General features: G+C 43.3%; 1 protein-coding gene across 1 annotated transcript in view; it reads right to left on the minus strand.

Moving 5' to 3' along the window:
- Positions 1–2,658: 2,658 nt before the first annotated feature.
- vps13d (vacuolar protein sorting 13 homolog D) overlaps positions 2,659–16,414 on the minus strand; it is a 63,007-nt gene continuing 49,251 nt past the window's right edge. Inside the window, 22 exon segments of the mRNA XM_055165599.1 lie at positions 2,659–3,186; positions 3,273–3,513; positions 3,664–3,795; positions 3,904–4,099; positions 4,168–4,300; positions 4,434–4,601; positions 4,712–4,846; positions 5,680–5,756; positions 5,759–5,827; positions 6,548–6,644; positions 7,651–7,800; positions 8,052–8,201; positions 8,285–8,383; positions 8,467–8,637; positions 9,359–9,467; positions 9,547–9,704; positions 9,802–9,895; positions 12,198–12,433; positions 14,259–14,382; positions 15,244–15,419; positions 15,869–15,999; positions 16,247–16,389. Coding sequence (XP_055021574.1) covers positions 3,055–3,186; positions 3,273–3,513; positions 3,664–3,795; positions 3,904–4,099; positions 4,168–4,300; positions 4,434–4,601; positions 4,712–4,846; positions 5,680–5,756; positions 5,759–5,827; positions 6,548–6,644; positions 7,651–7,800; positions 8,052–8,201; positions 8,285–8,383; positions 8,467–8,637; positions 9,359–9,467; positions 9,547–9,704; positions 9,802–9,895; positions 12,198–12,433; positions 14,259–14,382; positions 15,244–15,419; positions 15,869–15,999; positions 16,247–16,389 — 3,121 coding nt within the window. The 3' untranslated portion in view covers positions 2,659–3,054.

The following is a 16,414-nucleotide window of genomic DNA, read 5'->3' on the forward strand; positions in this document are numbered from 1 at the left end:
GCTCCCTCCATCCCCGCACCGCGCTCTGCTCCACGGATGCGCCGGCAGAAAGAGGAGGAGGAGGAGGAGGAGGAGGACCACCGCCGGGAAGAAGAGGAGGAGGAGGAGGAGGAGGACTCCAGCAGCAGCATCCAGCCGCCCTGAGAGACCTGGCACCGGGATGAGAGAGAGGAGCAGCCACGCGGGCACAGCTCCAAGTAGATCCAGATAAACCCAAACATTTCACACAGATCCAAACAGATCCAGATAAACCCAAACATTTCACACAGATCCAAACAGATCCAGATAAACCCATCGTCCCAAACAGATCCAAACAGATCAAAAAGCTCCAAACATTCCCAAATAGCTCCAAATAGCTCAAAAGAGCTCCATACAACTCCAGAAGAGCCCCAAACAGAACTCCACACAGCTCTAACTAGCTCTAAACAGCTCAAAAGAGCTCAAAATAACTCTAAATAGCTCTAAATATCTCAAACAAATCCAGATAAAACCAAAGTCCCAAACAGATCCAAAAAGCTCAAATAAGCTCAAAATAGCTCCACATAGCTCTAATGAGCTCTAAACAGCTCTAAATAGCTGTAAACAGCTCTAAATAGATCTAAACAGTTCTAAACAACTCTAAACAGCTCTAAATAGGTTCTAAACAGCTCTAAACAGTTCTTAACAACTCTAAATAGCTCTAAATAAGTTCTAAATAGCTCTAAACAAGTATAAATAGGCTCTGAATAGCTCTAAATGGGTTCTAAACAGCTCTAAATGGATTCTAAACAGCTCTAAACAGTTCTCAACAACTCTAAATAGGTTCTAAACAGCTCTAAATAGCTCTAAACAGTTCTAAACAACTATAAACAGGCTCTAAATAGCTCTAAATAGGTTCTAAACAGCTCTAAACAGTTCTAAACAACTATAAATAGGCTCTAAATAGGTTCTAAACAGCTCTAAACAACTATGAACAGCTCTAAATGGTTTTAAACAGCTCTAAACAACTCTAAACAGCTCTAAATAGGTTCTAAACCATTCTAAATAGCTCTAAACTGCTTTAAATAGCTTTAAACAGCTCAAAACAGCTCTAAACAACTCTAAACAGCTCTAAATAGCTCTAAACTTTTGATTGATTTGAACAAAAGAAGCTGCAGTCTGCTTTTACACCACGTGGTTTGCTTTTACTATTCATACAGGAAACAGCGAGCCCTCCTCCTCCTCCCCCTGCTCCCGTGGCTGTGATCGGCTCCCTCCATCCCCGCACCGCGCTCTGCTCCACGGATGCGCCGGCAAAGAGGAGGAGGAGGAGGAGGACCACCGCCGGGAAGAAGAGGAGGAGGAGGAGGAGGACTCCAGCAGCAGCATCCAGCCGCCCTGAGAGACCTGGCACCGGGATGAGAGAGAGGAGCAGCCACGCGGGCACAGCTCCAAGTAGATCCAGATAGATCCAGATAAACCCAAACATTTCACACAGCTCCAAACAGATCCAGATAAAACCAAAGTCCCAAACTGACCCAAGCAAATCCAAATAACTCCAAATAGCTCTAAACTGCCCCCAACATTCCCAAACAGCTCCAGACAGCTCTAAATTGCTCCAAACATTCCCCAGTATCTCTAAACAGCCAAAAACTGCTCCAAACTGCGGCACAGTGGCTGAGTGGCTAGTACTCACGCTCCGGTCCCAACCTAAAGTCCCAAACAGATCCAAACAGATCCAAATAAATCCAAATAGCCTCAAACATTCCCAGATAGCTCCAAACAGTCCTAAACAGCTCCAAAAGTGAGGAGTGTTTGTGAGAAGATTTGAGTCAAACTGCTCAGTGGTTTTATGAAATGAGAGACGGTAAACAGAGTTAAAGAACCAGTATTACACTGTGTTCTGATCTGTTATGTTTTTTTTTCCTTATTACAAACAGGCCTGGAGTTTTGTTTTGTTTCATTCACACATTTTTACACACACACTGCGTATTTATTAGGCAGTGTTCTTCTTTCAAAGTAAAAACCCCCATGCCCGTGTGCTCCATTATCAAGGCTCAGACACATTTAATACTGTAAAAGTGTTTTGAGTTCATTATTGTAGTTTCTTGTTATTTTTTTGTGTTTTTACTTTAATCTTAGTTTGATATTTAAGCCATGGATATTGGTCAGTACAGTTGTTTTTCATGTTTATGGCTGAATACAATGGGCAAAGGTGTGTTTTTGTTGAACTCCACATTGGCCTGTTTTTAGACGATGGGGAGCACCACAGCCTTTTTTCTTCTCTTCTCAAAAGGTTCAGTAGAAAACATTTGTAAAACACAGAGCAGTTGTAATCTTAAAGTGAAAAAATACACTCAAAGAAGTCATGTTCATGTACAAAAAAATCAAGTTTGAAAGAGAAGACTGGGTTTGAACATTGCAAACCATGAACTTGTATCACAATTCAAATAATTTTAATAATACCCCCACACATGACACAAAGCGGCATAAATCTTTAGGATTTGATCAAATTTAGGTTCAAGGTTCATCTGTAGAGTTGGAGAAGTTACTCAGTGAGATGTTATTTTTCATTTCCATGGACACTGATTTCACCCCTGACCTGTGTGAAAACTATTAAAGTATCAAACAAATATTGATGAAACGTAACCACTGCTGCTCAGAGACGAGGTGAGCTCAGAGAAATGTGTCAGACCGCTGTGAGGTGACTGTGCTTTTATTATTTATTAAACAGTGTCATGTGTTCTCTACATGAGCACGGATCAGTGCACTCTGGGTTCTGCCCACACGATAATCTATAATACACAAAATAGGACTTATGAGTTCATGATACAGTATGTACACTGCTGTAGGTATTTAGAAACTAGACATATTTACATTAACATCTCTTCATAAAATTATTTATAACAAATATTTGCACTGTCATCGCAGGCATCTTCATTCAGTAGAAATACACTAAATACACATTTGCATATGTGTCCTAAGCTTCACCTGCCCCAGTCCACCCTGTGGGCACAGTCTTATTTTCTTATTTGCACTTGATGTAGTCAAACGTGAGACCACAGAAGAGGAACCAACAGCCTCATTGGCTCAGGATCAGGAGTCCAGCAGCAGACAGTCCTCGTTCTCTGAGGCAGGAAGCATCAGCTGCTGCTCGTAGTACAGGCTCTTGGCATAATTGATTTCTTGAGAGATTTTTATGGCCAGAGTTTCACTCTTGACGTGAACCTGAGGTGAGGCACACAGACGGTTAAACATGTTAAATACAGACTGGATATATATTTTAGGTCACAGGCAGCAGAGCTCGGACTCACCATAGGTTTCTGATGAGAGGGTCCGGGAATAGCCACTCCACTGCTGGTGCTCTCTGCCTTCTTGGTGAGCTGCACATAGACCTTCCCGTGGTCCTTGGAGACCAGGCAGTGGTACAGATCGTCATACTTCACCTCCAGGAAGATGGCCTCTCTGTCCACGTACTCCCCCGGCTTCAGGAAGTACACCACTTTAGAGGAGATGAGCACGCTGTACGTGTCGATGGGCTCCACAGCAATGAAGCTGGAAAGAAAACAGTGTGAGTCCAGCACAGATGAAACTGTAGAGCACCTAACCCTGCACAGCAACACTGTAAACTAAACATATTTGTGTTCTAATGTGGCAATGACAAATCTTCAATCTGAGTGTGAGCTCTACTGGAGAGACACTTACAATTCTGAGTGGATGTTGTCTGTGAGCTGGAAGAGCTGCTCCTGGCCCTCGGCCTGTGTGGAGGAGTATCGGGGCAGGAGACCCTGGGTGCCCTTACAGCAACGAGGCTTCCTGACGCGCTGCACGTTCAGCCTGGACAAAACAGAATACTGTCACACACTGAAACACTCTGAAACACACTGAAACAGATCGTGTGCATGTGTGCATTGGTGTGTGTGCAGGTGAGGTGAGGGCGCACACCTGTGGTTACTGAGGCTGGCCATGTCCCGTACTGTCTGCGCCGTCTCTGAGGCAAAGTCCAGAGCTCCAGCCACAGGTTTGGTCACCGTGCCAACCAGGCCCTTCCCGAGGCCAGAGAAGAACCCACTGACCCCTCCCTCCGTCTTCACCCCCTCCACTGTGGACGTGATGATGCTGGTCATGCCTCCAATGATCCCTGAAGGGCAGTGGAATACAAACAGTGAGGACAGAACTAAACACCAGGACAGCTCCCAGGGGACGTACCGTGGGCCAGTCCGTGGATGCCTGCCACCAGGTGCTCTCCGCTGGTGGCCCCGTGGTACCGGATGTACTCCCTCTCACTCTGGTGCCTGTTGTCCATGGTCTTCCCCAGGCCGTCCGAGAGGGTCCCTGCAAACTGAACACATAGACAGACAATAGTGAGTTTGTGTTCTTGTAGAAATTATATTCTTTCTCTAAAAACACGCTGACTTTTGCCTTTAATTTAATTTCTCACAATTCTCAAGATGAAGGTATGAAAGTGTTCTTACTTTAGCAGCAGAGTTGGAGACCCCGTGGGTGACGTTCCGGATGAGGCCTCCCACATTGCCGTACTTGATGAGCTCGGACACGCCCTCGGTGACGTCGTTGAGGAGGCCCATGGGGTTCCCCAGGAAATCCACGGAGCCCAGGATCTGTGCAGCCTGACTCATCAGCTCCTGTCACACACGGACGCGACCATCAGGGGCATACTCTTAGTCTGACTGTACTAGTACATTTTAAAATGCATCTATCTCTTTGATTCGACTCAGCCCAGTAGGGGGCGTACCTCTCTGAAGTGCTTGAGGATGTCGTTGATGAGGGTCTCCTGGGTCTCGTAGGGGTGCACTCGGGTGAAGGGGTACATGTTGATGACGGCATCTTCAAAGCGGATCAGAGGGAAGCCCAGAGTGCCTTTGAGAGCCTGCAGGGGAGGGTGTGAATGTTCAGAACATTTTACTGTAAAATACAATCAGGGTTCCTACTCTTTTTCACTGACAAAATTTCAGAACTTTTCCATGACTTTACAGCACCTACATGTGTAGAACTGATCAGAGTTTTAGATCTAAATATGAAATGTGAACTCTTTCCACTCACCTTTTGGTTTGGGATTATAGTTATTTAACTTTCAAAATACTGTCAGTGCACAAAAGGCACAGACGTTCAGAAATAATCAGAATAGCCTCATGAGAACTTATCAGAATGCTGGAGTTGCGTGAAAGAAATACTAAAATTCCATGACTTTTTCAAAACTTTTGTTGAATTTAATTTCAGTTGAACTTCACCCGCGGTCACCCGATGGTCTACACGGGCGCACCTCTGGGCCCGTTCTGACACTCAGTCCTGGTTCAGTCTTGAGATCAGTCCTGGTTCAGTCTTGAGATCAGTCCTGGTTCAGTCCTGGGATCAGACCTGGTTTAGTCTGTGTATGTTGCACCTCCCCAGTGCCTTGGACTCTTATGGTTGACCCTGGGATGTAGCTCCAGAGGTAGAAAAGGAGAGATAATCTGACCATCCTAACTGGCAGCTTTTATTTTCATTCTTATATAAGGTTGGGTTTATCCAGAAAGTTGTTTCATATAATGTCAAAGGCAATGAAACTTTTAACAGTTTACAAACTCTTCGTGCAGAGATCGGTTGTGTTTGGAAAACCTTTGGGGAATATGTGCACTAAATTGCAGGAAGCCTCAAGGTTCCTATGCCAAACATAAGTGTCCTACTCATGTTCAGGGATGTTGAAAGTGTATTTGGACCTACCTTAAGATCTGGAGGCAGCTTGTGAGAGGTGAGCACGCTGAGTTTGATCTGTGGGAGGCTGATCTTCAGGTTCTCAAGTAGTATCGCGTGGGTGCTCCGGCGTTCTCATTGGGCTTCTCGTGGATGTTCTCGTCCAGCTTCTCCAGCTCTGTACAGAAGTGCATATGAAACTCCAGACCCTCAATCTACAAATATCTACAATGATCAAAAAACATCTACAGACATCTGCAAACCTCTACAAACCTTTATAAACATCTACAAACATTTACAAGCATCTACAAACATCTACACACTCTGGAATCTGTGATAACTATTGATGTATCAATATTGCAATCACTTCGTACGATATTTATTGTGATGTTTTGCAGATTACGCTAAAATGCCTTGACAAGACTCTGATTCTGTCATAATCCGAAGACTTAAAATGTCCAGATTTCTTCATTTTCCTATGTTATAATGTTGTTTCCTCATCACACCCACACCCTGGTTGTGTTTTGTTTCATTCACACGTTTAACACAAAAACTCTGCAGATTTAGGCTGAATTCTTCTGTCAAACACAAAACACTCTCTTCCACCTTGTGATGCCATGTGGTAATCTACAGGACGTGCTCCACTAACTTGGCTCAACTGGAATCATTTGGATAATTTCAGCCCTGGAAATGCCAATCTTTACTGAACAAAAGGTAAAAGGAGCTGTTCACTTGAAAACTACCGCTGTATGACATCACAAGGTGGTACAGAGCATTTTGAGCTTTGGAAATACAGACAAATAATAATTAAGGATTACTAAAACATGTGAATGAAACAAAACAACTCCAGATATGTTTTTGACGAGGTAATAGCACAATAATATGGCTTAACGCTCACCGGCCTCCGTCTCCCCGAAGCCAAAGAAGTGCAGCAGTTTGAGCAGCAGCTTCTCCTCCACGATCACAGTGAAGCGCCGTGTGGTCACCATGAGATGCTGTGGACAGAGCAAGAACATTATCTCACAAACATTATCTCACATATTTACACATATTACACATAATTTTCACTGGGCTTGGTGGAACACATAGCCAAGTGTTGGTATTGGTATAAATACCAATACCAATACCTTGGTATAAAAAGATAAACAAAACATAAGTACAAGTATTAGACCTGCTGTGGATTATAGGTTTAACAAAAGTATTAAAAATCAGATACAATCAACTAAAAATAGTATTGAAAATACAGACATTTGACTAAAAAAGTCACAGGACACAAGTGAATGTTTTTATTGTCATTGTGGTATTGGAATCAGAATTGGGTATCGAGTCTATTCTTTAGTATCCATCCATTCTTCCACTTATCCAGGGGGCATCAGTCTAAGCAGGGACTCCCAGACTTCCCTCACCCCAGACACTTCCTCCAGCTCCTACAGGAGGACCTCAAGGCGTTCCCAGGCCAACCAAGAGACAAAGTCCCTCCAGCATGTGCTCGTTCTTCCTCGGGGCCTCCTCCCGGTGGCACGTGCCCGGAACACCTACTGAGGGAAGCGCCCAGGGCCCAGTCACTGCGGAGGAAACTCATTTCGGCCGCTTGTATCTGCGATCTCGTCCTTTCAGTCATTACCCAGAGCTCATCGAGAGCTTTGCCTTTTGGGCTCAGCTCCCTCTTCACCACAACAGTCCGAAACAGCGACTGCATCACTGCCGACGCTGCACCGATCCACCTGTCAATCTCACGCTCCGTCCTCCCCTCACTGGAGAACAAGACCCCGAGATACCTGAACTCCTCTTCTACCTTTAAATTCTTTAGTGTTGAGATTGAAATTTTAGTATCGTGACAACACACACAACACGAGTGACGTACAGCCAAAGTGAGCTCAATAATTATAATACTTTTGAATTCCAGAAGTTATTAAATCTGTCAAAAGCAAAGGTCCATGCACGTGGTTATTCTCTGTGGACGTTTCTAGAGCCGAGCGTGTGACAGTGACAGTTCCTCACCTTGAAGAGCTGTGTGAGCTGCCGAGTACTGGGCACTTTGACAGAGTTCACCTGGAGGGCGTCCCCTGAGTCGGCCGCACTGCCCTCCCCAGAGCTCGGGCTCACACACAGCATGACCGGGTGAGTGGTGCCCAGCAGCTGGTTGTCCACCTGCAAACACACACACGCACACAGAGACACATACACACAGACACACACACATAGACAGACACAGACACACACACACAATTTTCCAAAGATGGAAATTAGTCACGCTGGCTACAATCTTTACATATTTACATATTAAATATGTGCTCTCCCTTTAGTAATAAATAAGAATAATAATACTATGTACTGTATGTTACATCACATACAGTGAACACGATAACACATCCTTGAGTTAAAGAGCAGAGTGTGGTCACCTGGATGCTCTGGATGCTGAGCTCTAACACCTCGTTGGCGGCCGTCCTGGTGAAGTGGACGCTGATCCCCGACAGTGTGGTGAAGACGAGCTCCTCTGGGGCTCTGTTGACCAGGGACACCCCCACCCCATCGTCCAAGTTCACCAGCACCTGCACACAGACAGTCATGTGTCTGGACCATCAGAGTCTCCTCTCATCACAGCACACAGATGATGTTACAGCGCAGCCTGTACCTCCAGCTCCTGCTCCACCTCCTTGGGCTTCTCCTCCTTGTCCGGCTCCAGCTCTGTGGTGGGGGAGCCCGACATGCTGCGGCGGAAGTTATCACTGATCTACACACACCAGAAAAAAACAGTGTACATAACGACCGTGTATGAGGAAAACACACTCTGAGCACAAAGCCTTGAGAACCTACCTGCAGGACACGGGTGGGTCCGTCAGGGAGCACCTGCACAGACAGCACCCCAGAACCAGGTCTCATCTTCTGGTTGATGAACTGCTGCTCTGGGCTGGGAGCCTGAAGACCCGAGTCTGGGCCCAGAACCACCTCAGCCCCGTCATACAGACCCGCGACGCCACCTTTGACCTGAGACAACACCAAAGAGAACAAGTTAGCAGCGGGCAACAGAATATAATTAGTGAGAATTAAAGTGAATATGTTTTTAATCATACTCTATTTTTTTTTCTTAATTTGGTGTGATAATACCTGTTGTAAATATAAAAGTCTGACACCAATCAAGAAGCAGTTTGTGAAGGAAAGTTGAAAAATATGCTAAATTACATTTACAGACTTACAGTACATTTATATAATTATGTCTTATTTCTTCTACCTGTCTCTTGCTCTTTTTTGCTACTTCTTTAGAATTTATTATTACCATTTATATTTTTGCTCTTTGTTATTATATTTTATTGTGATGTGTGAGCTACTGTGTCCAAATAATTTCCCTTACGGGTCAATAAATTTTGTCTAAGTCTTACAGGAAGTAGCAAGTTGTAAACATATTGAGGATATCTCACTAGGGAATATGCTATCCAATTTACACAAAAGAAAGAGATAACGTTTCTGCAAAAAGCATTTTTCCTGCTTTGGATCACAGTTTACTAAATACCATGGTCCATCGGCCATCTGAGTGCGCTGTGCATTATTTCACTTTTATGTTTGCTCGGAAACATTTGTGGAATTTAATTTGATTTAATGATTTCCAATGAGTTAGTAAAATTTTGAAGTTTGAAATGGTGAGGTAAATCTTACATATAATGATCTTCACTGTGTTTTAGTAAAATGAGCATGAATATGCAGTACCCACCTGAACCACCAGGCGGGGCAGGCCACAGGTGAGCATGCCGGAGCTGAAGTGCCAGGTCTGGGTGGTGCTGCGGCGGGAGTCTGGCCTCCTCAGCATCAGAGGCTCATAACTGGAACAGAAACAACCATGTGACGCTTTGTTTTGTACAGACACGGGCGCAGAAATATCCTCTCTGCAGCTAAACCCACCTGTTGTCTGTAACCGCGGCCAACCCAGCGATGTCCAGCACCAGAGAAGAGTCCAGGGGCCGGGGCTGGGCGGGTTTGCTCTGTGGAGGGGAGGAGCCTTCGTGACATAACATCCCTGTCCCCGTCATCCTCCACAGCTGCGAGCGCTTCCCTGGCTCCTGTCAGACAAAGGCGGTTAAGGCTCTACCGTTCAACCTTCATGATTTTAGGATCGGTGCTTCCTGCTCCTGGAGTCACAGAAGTTGGACTCTGTACCTTCTGTTTCAGAATGACTCTCTGTGTCTTTGTGTCCACATCCAGCACGAGCTCAGCACAGCTCACGAGGCGCTTCTTCCTCCCGTCCACAGTCCTACACACACAAAAACAGCTCCAGTTTGAACAAATGCAGGTGTTAAGTGTGATACTACCCGGTCTAAGACACATCAGCTGATTGAAAATAATGTACATGTTTACAATTTATAATTTTTAGTAATAACATATATCATCTGTGTACAGTGTTGGGGAGTAACAGATTACATGTACCGGAGTTACGTAATCAGAGTACTAATTATGAGTAACTGTATTCAGTTACAGTTACTGTTTCAGTGAATGGTAATTGGATTACAGTTACTTTGTTGAAATAAATGGATTACACAGCGGTATTTTCCTGTTTTCACATTTTGGGCTTTATCCCTTTTTTTTTTTTTTTCTTTTTTCTGTAATTTCACTCATTGCTGGAAACTAAACCAGGTCTGAACTAGATTTAAACCAGGACTAAAACCAGGTCTAAACTAGATCTAAACCAGGTCTAAACCAGGTCTAAAAGCAGGACTAAACCAGGACTAAAACAGGACTAAAACTAGATCTAAACTAGATCTAAACCAGGACTAAACAAGGTTTTAAACAGGTCTAAAACCAGGACTAAACCAGGACTAATCCAAGACTAAACCAGGACTAAAACCAGGTCTAAACTAGATCTAAACTAGATCTAAACCTTGTCTAAACCAGGTCTAAATCATGCTGTGTGGACCGTGTCTCCTCCTCTTCTATCAATAATATTTTTAATTTGGTTGAGTAAAGTCTGGGCTTTTTATTTTCTTTTATCAGACAAAACATGAAGATTTCCTCGTCTTTGCTTCTCTACAGCAAATCAAGTAATCCAAAGTATTCAGATTACATTACTCACCTTAAGTAATTTAATGGATTACGTTACAAACTACATTTTGGTGTATGTAATCTGTAATCTGTAGGGGAATACATTTTAAAAGTAACCTTCACAACACTGTCTGTGTATGAGGGAGGATGATGTAGGAAGGTAGGCTAAACTAAGAATTTAGCAGCGACTGGCAGTTAGTGAGATATACACAGTGGTAATAGGGGTGTGCAAAAATATTGAAATAGTGAAATATCGATTTTTCGTATTGTTTAATGCTGGGGTCTCCAACCTTTTTTTTTCAGTGAGCTATTTTTACGGAACAAAAATACCAGAGAGTGACCAATTTCTAGCCAGTCTGGCGCCACCTAGTGCCTCCGTTCAATTTTATTTCTCTCCAGCAACTAGGTCAGGAATCAGAATACACTAGACGGTTTGCAAAAACTCCGGAAGTGTGAGTTCGGGCACCAGCCAATCAGTGAAGAGCCAGACATCATGTGTTGGCGACGATTCCCGAGATCGAGGATTTAAAGCCAGAACAAAGAGAATGTTTGGTGAATTTCATCAAGGGGAAAGACGTTATTGCTCTTTTTCCTACGGGATTTGGGAAAAGCCCCATTAGTGGCGCGTTACAGACGTCACGATCAAACAGCAGCGATCGGTTAAATGAAAAATAAAAAGTACCCGCCTACTGTCGAGCGAACGAATTCTAACGCCGGGAGGTCAGAAGGTTTCTACGAAGTGAAACCGGAATCAGGCTAAAAAACTGAGAAACTGAGTAAATGTATGAGAGTTATGGCCTTAGATGTGGAACATTTAGATGCTTCTAAAACATAAACCATTATCCATTTATCAGTGCACCAAGTTAGGCATCAAAATAATACATTCAGAGTTGTAATTAATCAAATTTTACTTAATATCCATAACACACAAAATTCATAAATCCCTTGGTAAGCTACTTGGAAAGCAGTGGAGAGTTACTGGTTGGAGACTACTGGTTCACAGTATCGATATCGTGAGCTGCTGCTGCTTTTTAGTATGTTTTACTAAATTATTTTGTTACAGCTCTACAGTTTTGTTGCTTGTTTAGTGGAAGGAAACTTGTTTATGCAACACATTTGACATTTTCACTGTATTGATGATTAAAATGGACGTGTTTCAAGAAGTGGTTTAACAAAAACTTTTACTATCACAGCCATGATTTAGGATTTATTTTACACTGAACCATATTGAATCGATTTGAAATATATCGTATTGAATCGTATCGAATCGTAAGCTCACTGTGTTGAGATATGTATTGTATCGTGGCCTGTGTATCGAGGTGTGTATCGTATCGGCAACTTCTGAAAGATACCCAGCCCTAACTGGTAATCCTATGTTATGGTAGATGACCACAAAATTATTTCAGAAGGTAGTTGTTTGAGAGAAATCAAATGTGTAGTTTGTAGTTGGAAACTGACATCACGACTTAACCACACTATAACTTTGCACACGGAGAGAAAAGAGAAAGGATCCGCACTGTGAGAAGGTGTGAGTGGCGGCGATGTAGATGAAGTTCTCGTAGTAGAGCTTGTTGTATTCTCTGAAGAAGTTCATGTCGGCCGTGACCTCGGACGAGCCCGCCCCCTTCACGGTGAGGCTGAGGTACTGCGGCAGCGTGGGCTCGTCGCAGGCGTAGTCCAGCTCCGCTCCGGCCTTCACCTCCGTGCGCAGCTTCATGTCCGCCACCCCGTGCTGCCACACCTGGATGGGCACCTGCGGGCAAAGGACAAGCAGATTTACTCATGATTTCAAGCTGGTGTCACCAACATGTCTGAAGTTCTGTTACTCAAGTTAAATTTGATCTGAGCTTTGTTTTAACACAATTTGACCAGAAAAAAACTGACTACTGAACTACAACAGGTGAGCTGGTTTGTGCTGTTCCTCTAAAACAGGGGTGTCAAACTCATTTTGGTCCGGGGGCCGTATCCAACTGACTTTGATCCCAAAGGGGCCGGATCAGAAAACTCATGTCATATAAACCCCAAAAATAACAATAAGTTCAAATATTTGTGCAGAGAAATCTTTTTAATTGATGAACTCTTTCTTATTATAAGTTTATAATATTATGAACAACCTGAAACTTTAAGAAAAATTCAATTTCAACACAATGTTTCAGTCAATTTTTCTTGGAAAGTCCTGCACTCGGCTCCACTTTTCTCATGTTGGACATTTTTCTGATGAGGGTGTCACGGTCAACAGTCAAAACGATCGTCCTTTAAGAGCGTTTGGAAAGAGACAAGTCTTCATTTGTGCTGCTCTGGTGGGAGGGGCCACGTACAGAGACACTGGAGACGCTGCTATACTAAGCAGCGCAGAAAATTACCAATATTTTAATAGAAAATATAATTAAAATATTTTAGTAGAAAATCACCCAAGGGCCACATTAAAAGTCTTGGAGGGCCAGATCTGGTCCCCGGGCCTTATGTTTGACACCTGTGCTTTAAAATAACATTATAATCACAAGCGAGCTCACATTTTCCTGTTTTTTAACTTTGTTTATTGAACATTTTTAACATTAACAAAGAAACGGAGTGCACTGTATTGAATAGTACGATTACATTATATATATATATATATATATATATATATATATATATATATATATATATATATATAAATATATATATATAATAATGAAAAATAATAATAATAATAAGAAGGACTAATTCAAAAATAAATTAAGGAGGAGAAAAGAAGCCCATAGAGGTGAAAGTTTACATGGGATAAGAAGAGGAAAAAAGAGGGGAAGAAAAGATTAATCCTTATACTTTAGCCATCCTCCAGATCCTGAGGAAGGGTTAAAGAGTCAATGTGACGACCTCAGTTTTTCAAGCTTAAGATTGTAAAGAAATTCACAAACCCGGCGGAAGTGTGAAGGGGGATGGGGAAGTTTCCAGTTACGTAAAATCAGTCTTCGGGCCAGTAATTTGATAAATATTATGGCCCGTTTGAGCGCATTAGGTAAATCTGAAACAGGGAGGCACCAAAAATTGCAGAGATTGACACACACCAATGCACACTGACGGATCGCTTTGACCAATCAGAGTGAGTGGAGCAGGAGCAGATTATAAAGTGTTTTTTAAGACAACTGAAGGGTTTTGAGCTGAGAAAAAGTTCAAAATCTCCACAAAATCCAAAGTCCCTGTCAGACGAACACGAGACGTTTGTGATTACATTGCCTCTATGAGAAAAATCCTTTCTCAGACCAAGGGATTTTTTCTGCTAAAGTACCAGTGTGTGTCACTACGTCAACTGGAGGCAGATACAAGCAGCAAATACCCTATCCAGTTATTTTAATAGATCCGTGTAACAGACGGATTGTGAATGTAGGTCCTTTATGTTCAGCCCAAATCTAATAAGCCCCACACACGTCAACAGGCCTCGTGCTTGGGGCTTGTATGAGATTAAATTATACTAATAAAAATGATTTGTGCCATCATAATCTTTGCCAAAACTATGGGAAACCGGGTCGGACCATCAGCTCCTGTTCTCCAGGACTCTGCACGGCTGTGGACAGTGGGTGGGGCTGTGGACTTACCTCAGAGATGTTGTGGATGCGGAAGGGCGGGGGCAGCTGGTCCGTGTCGCTGAAGGAGATCTGGTACGTGGCTCCCTTTAGACTGATCTCTGTGCGCAGAAAGAAGCAGCTCCCCAAAGTGTCTCTGTGATGAGAAGACAAAACAGCAGTGGCACACACCTCACACCAGAGGAGCAGAGTGTGTATGTGTAAGATTGTTTTGTTTATTGCAGGGGTGTCAAACTCATTTTGGTCTCGGGGCCGTATCCAACCGACTTTGATCCCAAAGGGGCCGGATCAGAAAACTCATGTCATATAAACCCCAAAAATAACAATAAGTTCAAATATTTGTGCAGAGAAACACAAATCTATTACAGAAATCTTTTTTAATTGATGAACTCTTCTTTTACTAAATATTATATATATATATAATATTATGAACAACCTGAAACTTTAAGAAAAATGCTATTTCAACACAATGTTTTAACATTAACTTGTATACAAATAGGAATAAGTAAATTTTTCTTGGAAAAAATCCTGCACTCGGCTCCACTTTTCTCATGTTGGACATTTTTCTGATGAGGGTGTCACGGTCAACAGTCAAAACGATCGTCCTTTAAGAGCGTTTGGAAAGAGACAATCAGTATTTGTGCTGCTCTGGTGGGAGGGGCCACGTACAGAGACGCTGGAGACGCTGCTGTGATAAACACCACTGAAAATTAACAAGATTTTAATAGAAAATATAATTGAAATATTTCATCAGCCGAGGGCCAGACTAAAGGTCTTGGAGGGCCGGATCTGGCCCCCGGGCCGTATGTTTGACACGCGTGGTTTATTGATTGTTGTCTCTTCGTGTAAAGCGTCTCTGAGTATCTTGAAAAGCGCTCTATAAGTGTTATGCATTGTTATTATTATTATTATTATTATTATTACAAAATGCATCTCGTGTTTACAGTCAGGGTCAAAGTCAAAGAGTTACATATGAGGTGAGTGTGCAGGGGCTGACCTCATGTTTATGTGGAAGGACTTGTTCTTGTTGATCTCGAAGCCTCCGGACCAGGTGCAGTTGGGCGTGTCCATGAGGCGCACGCACAGGAGCTGGTCGTAGTCGTTGCGAGGCCAGTGGAAAACCACACTGGAGCCGGGAAGAGTGGAGATGTAACCGTCCGGGTTCACCGTCCCCTACAAACACACAAGAGCGACTGTCATGAAGTTTGAAGTAGAGACAGAGAGAGAATGGGAGAGTAGAGAGAGAGTAGCAGAGAGATAGATCCTGAGGGAAAAAAAAAAAAATAATAATAATAATATTGAAACTACTTTATGTCACTGACACAAAAACACAGCAGCATAAAAAACACAAAAACTATTCTAAATCTACAATACTGTAAAAAAAAAGAAAAAAGAAAAAGAGCTGAAATAGATAAACAGCAGAATGAAACACTTAAGGGTGAAGTTTAGCGCCGTAAAGTAATTAAATTGGCCTTTAGCCTTTTAGTTTGCATGATCTTTCTTTCAGATCATGGGCCTTGACTTTGGTGTGAATGTGAACAAGACCATTGTCATTGTCAGGGATTTGATATTGTGTTTGTGTGTGTCTGTGTGTTTGTTTTGTGGTACAGATGTTTCTTTACCTTCCCTCGTGCAAACTCTCTCTGTGCAAAAGCCAGTTTGTGAGAGGAGCGGTTGTCCAGGAGGTAACGAGGGGCGAAAGTCACGATGTGAGTGTCTCTGTAACGCCCCTTCCCCTTCCTCACACTGATACCTGCAAAAACAAACACTTACAGTCAGAGGGCGACAAAGGGGTCCAGGGCTTTAGGGGCCCAAAACTGGACCCTCTTCCTATGACTTTATATTAAAGGAGCACCCGAGTTTCTGTCGATGAACCTGTTTCTTGTTACTGTCTGATGCAGAACCAACACAGAACACTAAAGCTCCTGCAGCGTTTCCTGTTATCAGAGACTTTAGTCTTGAGTTGAGAATGATCCCCTGTTGTGCCTGCAGCTGCTCACCGATGTTATAGATGAGTCCGGGTCTGTTGCCGTGTTGAATGACTTTGACGGCCCGCACGCCGCTGCCTCCATCCAGAGAGAAGCCCTGGCACCAGCCTGGCACGCCGTCGGGGTGGATGCCTTTGCCAATGCGCATGGTACACCTGGAACAGACAGGGCAGGTGACTT

The sequence above is a fragment of the Boleophthalmus pectinirostris genome, unplaced genomic scaffold (assembly GCF_026225935.1).
Source record: "Boleophthalmus pectinirostris isolate CB_2022bp ecotype Guang Dong unplaced genomic scaffold, ASM2622593v1 HiC_scaffold_8, whole genome shotgun sequence".
NCBI classification, from domain to species: Eukaryota; Metazoa; Chordata; class Actinopteri; order Gobiiformes; family Gobiidae; genus Boleophthalmus; species Boleophthalmus pectinirostris.